Raw genomic sequence first — 16,426 nt, 5'->3', positions numbered from 1 at the left:
TAAAGGACATGGTGATATTGAGAGACACCATGACACTGGGGAGCAGAGTGATGTTAGGAACATGGTGACACTGGGGGACATGGTCACGCTGGGGACGTGGTGATGTTGGCACCATTATGCTTGTGGAACTATAAGGACATAGTGACAACAAGGAACATGGTGACATTGGGGGACATGGTGACACTGGGAGTCACAGAGACATTGGAGGACACAGTGATGCTGGGACATGGTGACACAGGGGGACACGGTGACATTGGGGACATAGTGATGCTGGGGGACATGGTGGTGACTCCAGGGGACACTGCGACCTTCCTTCTCCTCTCAGTCCCTCATTTAGGGCCAAGAAGGATGCTCATGGTCAAAAGTGAAACTGCAAATCAAGTGGGAAGAAAGGGCGCCCTCGGGGAAGGCACGCCGGAGGAAGAGTGCGCAGCTGCGGGGACGTGCACCGGTGCTGGGGTGGCTAAGGAAGCAGCTTAGAGGGATTAGCTCGGGGGGACGAGGCTGAGGAAGCTAATTATAAAGTTTGTGCAGAGATGAGAGAAGGTTATAAGCCCTCTTGTGCACCAAGGTTTTAAAAATGAGAGCAGAGTTCTTTCCCCGAAGATGAATGGGGATAAATGGTGAGTAAAGGTAAAAAAGGAGATGTGGGCGCTGGCTGGGCTGTGAGCGGGGGAGATGGCTGCGGCCGGGGAGACCGCGGTCACCTGCAGTGTGCACAGCAACGAGGGCCCTGCTAAGTCTGAACCCCGTGTAATCAGGGGAGACCCCTCATCTGATCCTGACTGCGTGTGTGGCAGCTGCTTGGCAGGCCTGGGCTCTGCTGGGCGGCTCTGTGAAGCACGGGTGTCATCAGTCGGTGGCACTTCTTGGGCCCCTGCTCTGTGTCAAGCAGGGGGCTGGGCGCCCCGGGGGGTACAGGTTCTGTGCCCCACGCCTTGGGGTAGTTGGCCAGGAAGGGTATAGGGTGTGGGAAACATTGGGGAGCCGTGCTGAAAATGGGGCTTGCCCCGGACTGGGGGGCTGGAGAAGCCTCCACAGAGGAGGACAGCCGAGGCAGGGCGCAGAGAATGCGGCCGCCCTGCAGGCAGGGCCTCCTAGTCAGGCGGCCTGGTCAGAATGGAGGATTCCTGCAGGAAAAGGCAGGAGCTGGGACTCAGGGCGGAGAGGGCCTTGAATCGTGCAGTAAAGGCCTGGGCTTTTTCTGAGGACACTGCAAACCACCCGAGGGGCTTGGTGCACTGGAAATGTCCCGAGAGGAGAGGGTTTCGGGACAACTTGGCTGGCCGGTGCACAGAACAGAGCGCCATGTGGTGACCTGGGCAGGAATAGCCTGCAGCTGGCTTTTGCAAGAGTCCCAGATGAGGCAATGGGGCTCCACCATGGCGGGAATAGAAGCGAACAGTTGGACGAATGGCCTTGACCCCGCACAGCTGGCCTGCAGCCCTGTCTCCCACGTTGGTGGCGGCAGGCTGTGGTACTCACCCGCACGGTTCATCTTCCAAAGACTTTGGAGGGATGCAGGGGGGGCATCCTTGTTCTATTAAAGCAAAGCTCCCTGTATAATGGAGAAAAAAGCACGGCATCAAGTGGCGGCATCCTCTTTGAGTTACGAGTCTCCTTGTCTGCACTCCACCCTAAGGGTTTGGGACGAGGGACTCTGCTTCGGCCCTCCCACCTGGCTGCTGGAGGATGTGAGTGCAGAGAGCCTGGACTCCCCCATGTTCACACATGACACTTTGCTCTGAGAGAGAGGGCAGGGCGCCTGGGTCTCCTGACCACTTGTTCGGTGTTCTTATCCCCTTATTCACCAGCCTCCTTAGGAGATAAACTCTACACTATCCAAAGGAGTTCAAGGTGGTAGAAGAGGGTAAGAGAAACAGCAAGAGAAAGGAGAGGAATAAAGGTGTATTGATGCTTGCTCTGTACGCGTAAATTCATTGAATCCTTATGACCACTGCGCAGATAAATATGGCTGCATGTTACCAAAACACAGACTATGTCATCAGCCTCCTGGGTCACACAGTCAATAAGTGGGGGGTGAGGGATGGGATTTGAATTCAGATCTTCCCATGCCAAATCTTTGGCCTTCCTTCTACTCATCAAAAGGGATTAACCTGCCTCTACAAGGTTGAGAGGAGCAGATTTGGGGTGGGCAGGGAGCACCTCTGTAACGAGGGGGAGGAAATGCACAGACCCCCTTCTCTGACTTTCCTCTTCCTTTGATCCATTTCAGCTGCCTGGTCCTCCGCACCATGAACAGCACCCCGAGGGATGCCCAGGCCCCTGGACACCGCGAGTGCCTCCTGCCTTCTGTGGCCCGGACCCCCTCTGTCTCCCAGGTCATGCCAGCCAAGAAGATAACTTTCCTCAAGCGAGGGGATCCCCAGTTTGCTGGGGTTCGCCTGGCCGTTGACCGACGCGCCTTCAGGAGCTTCGGGGCCCTGATGGATGAGCTGTCTCAGCGCGTGCCGCTCTCCTTTGGGGTGCGCTCTGTCACCACGCCCCGGGGCCTGCACGGCCTCAGCACCCTGGAGCAGCTGCAAGACGGCGGCTGCTACCTCTGCTCCGATAAGAAGCCCCCCAAGACCCCCAGCGGGCCGGGCCGGCCACGGGCGAGAAGTCCTTCTCAGCAGTCACGGGATTTTGAAGGCTGCTGCGAGGCACCTGGAACAGCTTCTTCCTGCAAGAGTCTCAGAGCCCCGAGGAGGGTCACGCTGGTTAAGAACGGCGACCCTCGATACCAGCAGGCGGTGGTGCTCAGTCACAGAAACACCAGGAACCTGACGGCCTTTCTCAGCAGAGCCTCGGATCTGCTGCGCTTCCCCGTGAAGCAGGTGTACACAACCGGTGGGAAAAAGGTAGGCTGTCGGGTTTGACACTTCCTTAAAAGGTTCTCTGGACCTCAGCTCAAAACACTTAGGTGGAACTGGGAAGTTATTCCTTTAAAAGAGGCACTGATTGCCCTGCTACTAATTAAAGGTGAATTGAGTGGAGACATTCAGTCAGTTAATCAAACGAGCAATTGTTCTTCATATTTTTAGCTATCATTTAGCAAGCGCTTAGTACCTGTTCCTTGCGCACTTCGATTGTTTTCTTACCCAATCCTCTTAACCTATTTTGGTGAGAGTTCAGTGTAGGAAACAGAAAAGACTCCAAGTGCTTTAAGCAGAAAGCAATTTCACACTGGGCATTGGGGGGACTTTCAAATCTTTGGAAAGCTGCGGGAGTGAACTCCAAGTTGGGTGCGCAGGATTGGCTCCCAGCGTCCTGCAGAAAGCTGCTAAGTCTGCTCCAAGCCGCTGTGATTGAGCTCAGGAGGACTCCTCTGTAGTGGAACCGAAGCTTATAAAGCTGGGTCAGCAACCTGCCCCAGCTGCATCTTGATGCCCAGGGACACCAGCCACTGCTGCCTGAGCGCCATCGCCTCCCGATGCCCACAGACTTGCTTTGTAGTCACACAACAGCCAGAAGCAAGAAGAGACAGTGTCTACCTCGCTTGCCTTCCCAGGCTTGACCTACCTGATGGAACCCGATCGGCATCCGGCCTAACTGGCAAGAAGGCTGGTGAATGTAATTTTTGCCCTTCTGGGTTTTGCTGAACATGAAGGTAACCCAAGATGGGCAGGCTGGAGGATGGAGGTTGACTGATCTAATCCACGTAAACTCTCACAGTCTAGTCCTATAGCTACTGACACCTGTATACACCATGCGACCAATACTTGAATTTATAACAGCAGCTACAGCAGTGTGTCCCCACCTAACAATGGAACCATCCCTCCTACCATCGAGATATACTCCCCTGCTCCCCAAAGTCGCATCAGTGCTGTACCATTCTCTTCCAGCTCAGTCACGATCCCACCTTTATACCCTCTATCTTAAGAGCCCTTTCTTTCATTTCCTTGTTAATAAGCATACCCTTCTAATTGGAGAAAACGAAAAAGAACAGATTCTGTACTTTAAAGATGGAACGAAATCCCCCAACATCGCTAATTATGATGTAATGCTATAAATTGTGCAAATCATCAGATAGGCAGGATCCTTGGGGCCAGGTGAGATTTTTCTAAAAGCAGGGACCTGCTTCCTGGAATGCAATCCAGCACGGATGTTGCCTGCACGACCCAGCCCGGGATGTCATGATGGTGGGGGGTAGGGGTAGGTCGGGCAGGAGCCTAGAGAACCATTGGAGGAGTCTGGGAGAGAAAGGCCACCTGTGCCTTGTCCTTCTCTGCTCCACTAGGGGCAGAAGCAGAGGCCCTGGGCTCAGATTAGACTGGAAAGCCCAGATCAGACCCAAGAGAGGACTCTGCCTGGAAAAAGTGTGATAGTGAATCAGGTCTCCATATGGGAGCCCTGGACCTTCCGTTATGGTTGCTGTAAAAAATACACATTCCGGAGGGAGAAAGTGTGGGCGGGGAAGCAAGTCAAAGTCTTCTTGAAGTCTTTTCCACCTGAGTATCCAGAATAACCTCTAAACCACAGGCCTCGTACCAGGTGGAGGGAGGGATGTAGGTAGAGAAGAAGATCATGGTGGGAGGACCTCAGCCCCCAGCCAGTCATGGAGGTGTAATGAGGAGTGAATGGGATCCTTCCCTTGGATCAGAAATCTGGGGTGAGAGGTGCAAATATCAGGAAAGGGACCAGCGACAGTGGAGTCTCCCTCTACCCATGTCTCGCTGGACAGAAGCGGGTCCTGAAGACCACGCCTCCTGACTCTACACTCTGCTTCCCCAGGTGGACTCTCTGAAGGGTCTGCTACACAGCCCCTCGGTGCTGGTATGTGCCGGTCACGAGCCCTTCAGACCTCTGGCAATGGAAGATGGCAGAAGAAATGGAAGTGAACCTTTATCTGGACAGACTTCAAGGAGCAAAAGTGGTGAGTTGGTTCCGCAGGATCCCCAGGCTTATTTGCCCTGGATGGTGGTTTGGTAGGGCTGGGCAGATATCCTTTCTAGATAACTAAAAAACCCTGCCTTTGGCTCCAGGTCTTGGGCACCCCAGTTGTTTGGGGGTCTCTCTTGCCTCTTCCTCCTTCTCATCACCATCAGCCTTAACTAGGTTGAACACTTGGCTGGGATAAGAGAGATGGGAGTCTGGTATTTAAACAGGGATTAAGAGATCTTGAACTTTAAGCTTCTAGAATCTAAAATAAACTTTGTTAAGAACCACAGTGGGCATGACATTATGGAGGCAGTGGACCATGGATATGTGGCCTTTGCATCTTTCAAGAGTCATGACTCTCTTAGGCAACAGTGAGGACCAAACAGACCAAAACAAGTGATAACCATCGATCATCTACCCATCCATCAATCTACACAGCCAAACATACATCCATCCAGGTGCCAGAGGTAGCCTTCATTATTAAAAAACAACAACAACAACAAAAACCCAAAAAGCAAAATTATTGGAATGACAATGGGCAAATGTTGGCGAGTAAACAAAATAATATCCTTTGTGGAAAGCTATTAAGAGAAAGACAACAATGGTTTCAGTGATTGCCTCATGCTGGGTGTTGGCTGCACAAAGGCCCATCAGCCACAGCCCCTCCTCTGGAGGAGCCCCCAGTCTCATTTGGTGCTTATGGAGGAGCAGGAGGGGCAAAACCTTCTCCTGCCCAGATGGACTCAGGAGGTCTGCTCTTCTGCCGGCCATAGGCTCAGCCTCTGCCAGCCCCTCCCTCTTGCCAAGCATTAGCTCAGGAGATGAAATGAGAAAGTACCACGGGCTACATTATCTCTCGGGATCATGTCTTTCTATCCCCAGTGACCCCCTCTTCTTCTCTTTTGCATGACTGAGGGGCAGGCTTAGCTACCAGGACCTGCTATCGTGTGTCCAGGTCCTTCCTTGCAACCATTTATCAACCCCAAAGCTTGATGAGTGTTAAGATGATAAATCATCACTAATAATTGCAAAGCATTTTACAGTTACAACCAGGTGTGTCCGCAGCAGCTTATTGATTTTTGCTTCCTGTGCCGTGGGTGGGTGTGAGCGGAGCTAGGATTTAGCTCCGGGCACTGATGCTCTGCAATCAACTCTACTGCCTGTCGAGAACCTACCTCGTGCCGGCAACTCTGCAGGAAGCTTTACATGCACTGCCTTGCATCCTCAAAACAAACCTACCCGTTAGATACCGTTACTCTTATTTTACAGCTCAGGAGAGAGGCTCTGCCAAAGACTACACAGCTAGGAAGTGGCAGGGTTGAGATTGAATTCGGACTCCAGGTTCATCTCGCTGGGCTCTGCTGGTTCACACCCTGGCAGCTCCGTGAATATTCGTTCTAGAATGGCTTCTGTCCTTACTGCTGGTTTTGGAGGTGGCAGGGGTATACAGACCGTGGAAGGCTCGTGACTGGCCTTGACTCTTCTGTCCCGAAGCTCTCCCCGGCAGCTCACTGTCTTTCCTTCTTTTCTCTTGCTTGTCATCGTGCACCAGGGAGCTGGGGGCCAAAAGCCAAGCAGAGCTTGATCCACGCGCGGTCCAGGCCACGGCAGTTTTCCTTGCTGTCGGAGAGGTCTGGGCTCAGTGACCCCTCGGTGCCTCTGCATCGTGCCTGCATGTGCCCTGCTCCTGACAGGCACCCTCAGGACACAGCTGCCCAGCTCAGCCCGTTGGTAGCCGGTGAAGACGTTGAGAAGAATGTGCGCGTGAACGAGGACGGCAGCTTGTCCGTGGAGATGAAAGTCCGCCTCCACCTACTGGGGGAGGACCTGCTCCTGTGGTCCAGGAGGGTCAGGAGGGCCAGCAGTCTCACAGCGGCCAGTGGGGAGGGTCCCGTCCTGGGGGAGGCAGATCCCCTCGGCTGTGTGTGGAGGGGCCCCCCTAGGGACCCCTCAGAGCCTGGGGCACAGGGACTGGGGCCCTGCGAGGCAGGAGGTGTGGGAGCCTTTGACCGAGGCCGGTGGCAGCTGGGGTCTAGATATGAGATCTGGATGAACCCCCTTTATGCCCCCCAGGGAGAGCAGACAGCCTCTCAGAGGAGGTCTGGGCTGACCCAGAAGTCCCACTCCAGAACCCCCAGGAGCCAAGGGGTCGCCAGCAGGAAAAGAAGGAGCAAGGACAGTGCCAGCCCTTCCTCCAGTGACAGACCCCCTGAAGGTTCTGAGACCAACTCTTCCTGCCGTTCCAGGTCCCTGGAGGATGGTGTGGGCAGCTGTGGCCCACATCTGGCCTCGGGGGCTGGTGAGGGCACAGGCGAGGGAGCAATGCCGGGCCGCAGGGAGCACCCTGGCTGCCTGAAACCCGGGACCCGAGGCCCGGCAGACGCTTTTCCTGACTGCTCGGCAAGTGGCGGGTCTCACGAGGAGTCCAGTGAGAGGGGTGAGCTGCACCAGGGCCGCCCCAGCAAGAAGAGCAGGGCCGTGACTTCCTGGGGGGCCGCCCAGGGGGGAGGCCCCGCTTCCCCCGCTGTGAGCCCCTCGTCTGTAAGGAAAGAGGGCCCACGGGCAGAGGAGGGTGGACAGGGCGCCGGGTACCCCCAGGCCAGGAGTGGGTCTGGGGTGAGGCTGTGCTTGGCTCGGGGCGGCCGGGCTGGCTCTGGGGAGGACGCAGGAGGCCACTCTCCGCCTTCTGCCTGTGCCTCGGCCCCAGGCGGGAGCAGAAAGCAGGAGAGCAGAGCCAGCGCCCTGCCCTTACCCAGCGTTTCTGTCCTCAGCCGAGGGTCCAAGAGGGGCCGCCCCAGGCAGCACCACACCCCAAAGGACACCCACTGCCCACTTGGCTTGCCTGTGTCCAGGCCAGTGCTGGGGCCTCGCAGCAGAGGCAGGGCCCGCCCAGACAGCCCAGCGCCTGGCCCTTCTGAAAGCCCACGCAGCCCCAGGAGCCGGGCCTCCCGGGACCCGGGGCCACCCTTCTCTGCCTCTCTTCATTCCCGGGACACGCGAGGGCTCAGCAGCGTTCCCATCACCCCTGTGAGCAATTCTGACTGTGTTTCCAATTTCCACCCCTCAAATTCCCCCGCTGCTGAGACCGAAGGGGACCCTGAGTTCAGGGCGTGTTCACCAGCTCCCACTCCTTCAAACACATCTGGCTCTTTCAACTCCCAAGCTGATGGCCTGGCTGAAAAGGCAGGGGGTGACAGTCCCAAGCCTTCCTGGCCCTTGGTCCTGCCAGTCGGGTGGCCCGAGGGAGGGAGGCCGGGAGCGCACGGGGACAGCTGCTGCTCCCACCTGGCCGCATCCCCGGCCCTCGGGCCCCCCGGTGGGAAGACGCAGTCGCTGCCAGCCTCCCAGTCTTGGGGCGGCCAGGGGTCCTTCTCTGAGCCCTGCTTGGTGTGCAGCAGGTACTGTCCCATGCCCCGCAAGCCACGGCCCTCGGGCAAGAAGCATGCTTTGTGGACCCTCAGCCACAGCGAGGGCACCCACAGTGCTGACGGGGAGCCGGACGGGGCCGAGGCGGGGGAGGGAAAGCTGGACATGTGGCGCCCTCGGCCCCCTGGCTCTCCGGGAGGGGCCGTGGGGAGCGCAGTCAGAGCCGCGAGAAGGGGCGGCTCCCACCGCGGTCCCAAGCTCGGGAGAACGTTCCAGGAGAAGGTCTCGGGTGGAGGAGACGGCCTGGAGGAGCGAGAGGAAGGTGGCTGCAGGACGCTGGGCGCCCTGCCCCGAGCCTCCCCGGAAGCCGTGGTCCGTGCGTGGCTGAGCAACATCCCGGAGGAGCCCGTGAGATACGAGATGCTGGGCGAGGGCGAAGCCGTGGCTGGGCACAGCCCGGAAGGCCCCAAGGAGGACCCTGCCGACAAATATCCCCCGGATGGCCTGGAAGGGTCAGCGCCGGCCAGACAACTGCCCCTGGAAGGGGCGGCCAGTGAGAAAGCAGCACCAGATGCAGCCCTCCCAGTGACTGGCAGTGCCGGTCCCAAGTCAGGAGAGGGCCTGCCTTGCAGTGGGGTTTCAGAAGCCCCTGCGGAGGCTGGTGAAGGCAAAGGAGCGGCTGTGGACCGTGCGATGGGCCAGTGCGAGCTTCCCAGCAGGGTCTCTTCCTCCGTACACATCATGAAGGCGCTGATGGGATCCAGGCCAGGCCGACCCAGCAGTGTGCCCGAAGTGTCCAGCTCAGTGGGCAGGAGGCTCGGCCACTCGGCCCAGGCCCTCATCACCTGTCTCGCCAGGCTCCGCTTCTTTGACGATGACCTTGGGTCTCCCGCTGGCAAAGTGAGGTTCACAGACTCTCCTCGGTACCAGGAGCTCCTGAGCACCTTCCAGGCCCTGTGGCCGGGGAGTGGCCGTGGGCACAGAGAGCTGGACTCGGGCCTCCGGGAGCTAGGCTGGGGCCAGGCCCTGCCGGCCCTTGGGTCCCACGCTGCAACTGAGGACCTCACGCCGACATCCTCCTCTGGTGTGGATGTCGGCAGTGGTTCCGGAGGCTCGGGGGAGGGCCACGGGCCCTGCACCGTGGACTGCGCCCTGGTCCCTGAGAGGATGGAGCTGCCCTCAAGCATCCCCTGCCAGAGGCCTGATTCCAGAATCTCAGGCAACCCAGAGGATCTGGGAAACCAACAGCCGGGTGGTTCCGAGGCTGGTGGTGCCTCCAGCGACGACAGGGCAGAAAGAAACAGCGGGGAACAGATGTTGGGCAGTGACCTGGACCAAGGTGTTAAAAACACGATGCAAGAAGAGGGGGTACAATTAGAGGAAATAAAAGAGGACAAAGAAAGAGCAGAACTGCAAGAAGAGGGTGCTAAAGTGTTTCCCGAAGAGGAAGGAACCACAGGACGAGAATTGCCAGGGGCGGGCTCTCAGGACGGGGCGGGCGCCGGGGAAGACAAGAGCCTGCAGGAAGAGGAGGGAGACCCCACCTCGGCCGCGCTGAGCCCTCCAGGGAAGACAGAGAGCCCGACAGAGCGCCCTAGGAGCCTCAGGGAGAGAGACCCAGACGCCAGCGGGAGTCAAAGTGGCCCCAACGCTGAGCCTTCTTTGGAGAAGTTGTCCACAGCAGCTGAGACAGGCTGTGGGCAAGCCCAGGCCAAGCTCACCCAGGGGGCGGGGGAGAGGGGCACTTCCACAGCCCGCAGAAGGCCTCTGGACCCTGACCCCCTGTGGGTGTCCAAGTTGCTGAAGAAGATGGAGAAGGCCTTCATGGCCCACCTCGCCACTGCCACGGCCGAGCTCCAAGCCCGCTGGGGCCTGGAGAGCAGCGACCTGCTGGACCAGATGGTGGCCGAGCTGCAGCAGGACGTGGGCCGGCGGCTCCAGGACGACATCGAGAAGGAGCTCCGCGAGGTGCAGAGCCGGGCGGGGGGCACGGCGCCGGGGCCACCCAGGGAAGCCCTCCGCCGCGAGACGCCCCTGCAGACCAAGAAGTGCAGGCCGCACCTCCGGGACCTGAGTGTCCTCTCAGCTTTCTCCGAACACACGCGGGGCTGGGGGCCCCCCTCCTTCTCCCTGGAGGATGTGCCAACCTTCAGGGGAGCCCTGGGGACCCGGCCGGGGGAGGAGGCTGAGGAGGAGGAGTTCTGTCCCTGCGAGACCTGCGTGAGGAAAAAAGTGGTTCCTGCATCCCCGAGGGACGCAGTGCAGGCAGCCAGTGCGTCCGTCAGAGAGGCCTTTGACCTGCAGCAAATTCTGCAGAAGAAGAAAGGAAGATGTGCGGACGGGGAGACAGCAGAGGCGGCCCCTGCGAAGAGGGGGATGGAGCCCCTTGAGAGGGCCCCCTCGGGGACAGACCCTGTCCAGGAAGCTGATGGAGGCCCTGAGCTGGGATCAGGCCAGGGCCCTGGGGAGGAGGAGGGGGACGAGACCCTCAGCAGAGATGAAGCCCCCCGGGGGGCAGAGGAGGGGGCAACTGCTGGGAAGAGAGAAAGGAAAACAGACCCCTTTGTAGGCAGCTACCCGGACGGGGTGGGGCGGGGGGAGCAGGGTGTGGGCAGGGAGGAAGGAGACCCGGAGGTGGGTTCTGGGGCTGAGGACACTGGGGCGGGTGGAGCCCCGGGAGGAGGTGACCCAAGTCCAGGAGGACAGAACGCTGGTGCCGAAAGTGCAGAGGCCCAGGGAGCTGAAGGGGAGCAACAGCCAGAGTCAGGAGGAGGAAATCAGTGTAAGAGAGAAGCGGGCCCTCAGCTTGGCCCTGGACACCGCCAGTCGCGCGAGGCTTCTAGAAACAGCAGCCCAGACCAGGAGGGCAGGCCCACGCCGTCCCTGGCCCCAGGTGCAGACTCCCCCCGCCAAAGGTCAGGCCTGAAGTCAGGCCTCTCGTCCTCCAGCACATCATCTCTGGGAAACTGCTCTCAGCTCTCTCAGAAAAGCTCCGAAGATGAGCCTTCAGACAGACACACGAGGAGCATTGAAGACGAGGCCAAGGGCGTCCCTGATCCAGAGACAAAAGTCACAGGCACATGTCCAGAAAGCTCCCCTTCTGAGCAAGAAGGGGCCCCCTCAGGCTCGAGGATGCCAGAGCGAGGAACAGATGAAGGTCTGACTCCAGAGCAGGGGGAAGAGGGAGGCCCAGCTCCAGAGCAGGGGACAGAGGGAGGCCCGGCTCCAGAGCAGGGGGAAGAGGGAGGCCCGGCTCCAGAGCAGGGGGAAGAGGGAGGCTCTGACTTAGAAGCTGAGAAGGTAGTGAAAAGTCTCACTTCCACAGAAGTGATGCTTAAAAACCTCCCCATGGACAGGACAGATGGCTTTGGCCAGGACGACTTAGATTTCTAAGGATCCAGCTGCAAGACAGTCCTGAGTCTGGAGCTCAGCCTACTGGAGATGCATAAGGGACATGGGCAAAGATCAAGGACTTGCCAAGGACATGGCCACCCCACACTGCCCCAGTTCTAAATTCTGGGGTTTCCAAGGCCCCATCGGTCTATCCACCCACCGCGTGAAAGAGGGTCATCTCAGATCTACCCCATTACGGGAGGTCAGCTGCCCCAGCGTTTGCCTGCTGGGCCCAGGAGGACGGAACTGCCTGGCAACGGTCCAGGAGAGGTTTTGTTTGTGTGTTTGTTTTTTGCTAGTGAGTGTTTCCCTCGTTCTTTGCCTATAGATCTCCAGTTATTTCTCTCCTTGGCCTCTCCTGGGCACTGATGTCTCTCGACTTTGAAGTGCTTTTTTCTAGTCTTGACTATATTTGGTGACTCTGCAGATGTGAAAATTTGGGAGAAGAGGATAAATTCAGGATCACTGGACAAAGTTTGTTCTCAGCCCCAAAGTCCAAGGGTCTTCCCTTAATTCTTTTTTTTTTTTTGGAATGAAAAAATTGGAAAATGCAAAAAAGCAGAAAGAAGGAAAAGTAGTCACTCATCATCCCACCCCTCAGGGATGACTCGTGGTAGCAGTTGGATGTATTTCTTTCCCATCATTTTTCTAATTATTTGATACTTGTGCTCATCCTTTTAAACTTCTTTTTTTAACATAATATGAGAATTTCCCCCATTAATCTCAAAATCTTCATAAACCTATTTTTAATACCTGAATAATGTTTTTAATGCCCAAATAATATGAGACTATAAAGTACTTTTTCACCATCTCCCTTTTGTTGACCATTTGGATGGTTTCCATTATTTTTTCCATATATATATATGTGTGTGTGTGTGTATATATATATATATATTTATATATATATTATTATTATTATTATTATTATTATTATTATGTTTTTTCCCCCCTGAACAGCAGATGATTTCCTTAGGATAGATTCCCAGGCATGGAATTACTGGGTCTAAAGATATCGACTTTTTTAAGGCTCTTGATATCTTCTGTCAAATTGTTTTTCTAAAGGTCTACTAAGTTGTACTAAGTTACATCACCTGGTCCGCCACATTCTCAACCGTGTTTGGTAGAGTCATTAAAAATGAGAAATCTTTTGCTAATTTTATAGGCAAAAATAGTACCTCATTTTAATGTGGAACTATTTTAGCCATATTTGATTGCTAATGAGATTAAAGAGTTCTCTAGTTTTTTTTTAAAGCCATTTGCATATAAATTATACGTGTATGCTTTTTACCCATTTTCAGCTGGAATTCTAGCTTTTTTTAAACGAATTGATTTACATGTGTCCTTTACAATTTTTAAAAAACATTCTGTTTATCATTTTTGAGATTGAAAAAATGCCCTTTCTCGGCAGGCTTCTCCAGCAAGCCTTGGACTAGGGCTGTCTGGATTGGGAGGTCCTTGATAGGGCAGAATTTCCTTCAAGGGTTCTCACCAGCATACAGGACCACTTTGTGTATTCAGAATTATTAAAACAGAGGTCTGTGCTACAAGAACAGGTATTGTTCACTGGTTGTTTAAATGTTCATGTAAAAAATAAAATAAATACATTAGTAATAGAAAATAAAGCAAATGTTGGGTGTAGGCTGTGTCCTCATGCCCAAAGTCACCTGTTCTGCTCTGTTTCTTTTTTTTTTTTAATTTGTTTATTTATTTATGGCTGCATTGGGTCTTTGTTGCTGCGTGCGGGCTTTCTCTAATTGCGTTGGGAGGGGAGGGCTACTCTTCTTTGCGGTGCGCGGGCTTCTTATTGCGGTGGCTTCTCTTGTTGTGGAGCACGGGCTCTAGGCGCGTGGGCTTCAGTAGTTGTGGCACGTGGGCTCAGTAGTTGTGGCTCGTGGGCTCTAGAGCGCGGAGACTCGGTAGTTGTGGTGCACGGGCTTAGCTGCTCTGCGGCATGTGGGATCTTCCTGGACCAGGGCTCAAACCCATGTCCCCTGCATTGGCAGGCGGATTCTTAACCACTGCGCCACCAGGGAAGTCCCTGTTCTGCTCTGTTTCTGAATGCTGGAGATGTTCTTGATAAAATTTGACATGTTTTTAAAATTTCTTGTGGAGGTGAGTCTTTAAAGTTTTTACATTGAAAGTATATATGAAAAAGAATATATATATGTATCTGTATAACTGGATCACTTTGCTGTACACCAGAAACTAACACAACATATATATATACACACGCACATATGTATGTATGAACTGGTATCTTAGCCAGAATCCCCCAGTGAAACAGATTGCATTGCGAGCTTGGACTAGATATGGTGATATGCAGGATTGTCTAGAACTTATTATTATTAGTTGACATGGAGCGTCCACTGTGCACCTCTTCTGTGACTTGAGGTCCTCAGTCATTTCCTAAGAGATGTTCCAGCCTCTTTGTTTCATAATCTGCTGTGTCCCCAAATGACAGAGACAGCCACCACTGGCACCTACTGACCCGGCACTTCACTAAAATGGCATGTCCACCTCTGGTCAAGAGAAGGCAATGGAAAGAGTGTGGGACTTGGAGTTGCATGACCAGGCTCACGTTCCAATGATGGCACCTCACTTGCAACCTCTGTGAAATGGACCAAGTAATGTTTTGCTCACTGCATGGTTGAGAAGTAGATGAGATAACATATGAAACTTCATTACATGTGCATTGGGAAAATATCAGTATTTTAATTAGAACTGCTAAGTTTTCAATGCCTGTGATGTATCAGGTACCACATGAACATGAATGATCTCATTTAGTCTTCTCAACGTGTCTGTGAAGTAAGCAAGTCGACAGTCACCCTCATTTCAAAAATGAAGTAACCGAGGCAGAGGAGTCTTACGTAAACCTGTCCAAGTTCACGCAGTTAGTTAGGGGCAAAGCCAGGATTTAATCTCAGATATTTCAGACTCTGAAGTCCACGTCCTTTTCCACTGTATCATATTTTTTTCATTTTGATTTGGGTTCCCTAAATAAATCATTTAACTAAAGGTGATCAAAGCTTTGTTGAATGAATTTACTGCAAAAGAGTTAAGACTCAAGAAAGTAGATTAGATGGGATTTTTTGTTCAACCAATTGCATTACGTCCTTAGTAATGTTCTAATTACGTACAGACATTGGGAGCTTGAGATAACCTGGTTTTTTAAAGCTAAGAGTTGAACTCAAAAGTTTTCTATCCACAGAATTCTCCTTTTAGTTACAAACTCATCTTCTTGAAGCCCCCAGATACTGGGCTGGCCAAAAAGTTTGTTCGATGTTATGGAAAAACCCGAACGAACTTTTCGGCCAACCCAATATTTCTGCTTTTATATTAAACAACTTGCTGTTAATGGAAAACTGTGTCTTCTTCTGACTTGGAGATAAAGTATTTCAGGGCCATCAGACAAGGTGGGGATTTCGGCATCTCCTCTGCACCCCTCTTCTCTACAGCAACCATACCACACAGCATTGCACAGGCCTCTGAAATTTAGCACCTCTTGAAAATGTTGGGCTTCCTGTAGCCCATCCCCGAATCAAAACTTGGTGCATCTGCAACTCAAAGAGTTGCCAAAGTACTTTTAGTATCAGTGGTAACGCAAGCATTTTTAGCCAGTGGAGTCTCACCTTGAAGTAAGTGGGAGACGGAAGTGAGTGAATAGAAACCAAGCTCTTCTCCCCCCTCCTCTGTCCTTCTGCTGGGGATCAGAGATTTCAGATCAAAGGAACCGTTTTTCAGTGGCTGGGAACTAAAGCCTCATGTCCAGGTCCCATGCCAGAGATTCTGAATATATTGGCCCGGAATCGGGCTCCAGCACAGCTGCTTTGTCCAGCTCCCAGATGTGCGTAGCATTCAGTCCAGGTGGCCCGTCACTGATTTAGCCCAGCTTCCTTTTTCCAGGTGAGAGGACACCCATCTTGAATAAGTGAATTGCCTAAACCATGAAGCTGGATAAGTGGCTACGCTGAGAGCAGACCCCAGGTCTTTCTCTGGAGCTCACTTCATATTCTCCTGTCCCCGAGCTGAGCGAGGCCCTGCCGAGGAACGCAAGGAGCAGCCAACCTTGTCACCCAGACCCCTGCACCCCTCCCCTGCTTGCCCCCCCAGCTCCCCGCCTCTGAGTCTGAACCGGCGACCCAGGTGCTGTCTCCAGGAGGGCCCTTCTAAGGTGGCCAGGGGAGAAGTAACCTGTCCTTTGTCTGCACAGCCCTTAGTACGAGTACAGCTGGGAAGGGGATGTGTCCTGAGAGACTTCCACGTAAATCAGAGGCCGGGGTGGAGGCTTCCTTCACTTGAGTGAACATGCAAACCACCTAGCGAGCACCATTAAAATGGACAGTTCCACCCAGGAAATTCTGATTCCATGTGTCTGAGGGGGTCCAGGAATGCGCGTTTCAACAAGCCCCTGGAGGCCCACGCACACATGGTCCTCCCCCAAAAGTTGCCTGCATTCTATGGCTGGACCGTCCCACCGGGACCGGGGGTCCTCCCAGACACACACATACACGGACGCACGCGTGCACACACACACACACCCCACACACACACCCGCCAGACACACACACACACACCCCAGACACACACACAGACCCAGACACACACACACACCCCAGACACACACACATACACACCCCAGACACATACACATACCCCCAGACACACACACACCCCACAGACACACACACACACCCCAGACACACACACACACACACACACACACACCCCAGACACACACACACAGCGGGAGGGCGGCTGCCTCGTGATGCCCCTCCCCTGGACCAGC

General features: G+C 54.5%; 1 protein-coding gene across 1 annotated transcript; it reads left to right on the top strand.

Annotated features, from left to right (window-relative positions):
* The first annotated feature begins 2,255 nt into the window (after positions 1 to 2,255).
* On the top strand, positions 2,256 to 11,640 carry RP1L1 (RP1 like 1). The gene is made up of 3 exons (XM_068554036.1): positions 2,256 to 2,861; positions 4,735 to 4,876; positions 6,434 to 11,640. Exons 1-3 carry the CDS (start codon positions 2,256 to 2,258, stop codon positions 11,638 to 11,640), a joined length of 5,955 nt encoding a protein of 1,984 aa, XP_068410137.1.
* The last annotated feature ends 4,786 nt before the right edge of the window (positions 11,641 to 16,426 follow it).

This window comes from Eschrichtius robustus, chromosome 10 (assembly GCF_028021215.1).
Source record: "Eschrichtius robustus isolate mEscRob2 chromosome 10, mEscRob2.pri, whole genome shotgun sequence".
Taxonomy (NCBI): Eukaryota; Metazoa; Chordata; class Mammalia; order Artiodactyla; family Eschrichtiidae; genus Eschrichtius; species Eschrichtius robustus.
This window is presented reverse-complemented; position numbering and strand designations above follow the sequence as displayed.

Coding starts and splice junctions, on each gene's coding strand:
- RP1L1 (XM_068554036.1), top strand. CDS start 2,256: ATGAACAGCACCCCGAGGGATGCCCAGGCCCCTGGACACCGCGAGTGC. Junction 2,862..4,734: donor ACACAACCGGTGGGAAAAAG/GTAGGCTGTCGG, acceptor CTGCTTCCCCAG/GTGGACTCTCTGAAGGGTCT. Junction 4,877..6,433: donor GACTTCAAGGAGCAAAAGTG/GTGAGTTGGTTC, acceptor ATCGTGCACCAG/GGAGCTGGGGGCCAAAAGCC.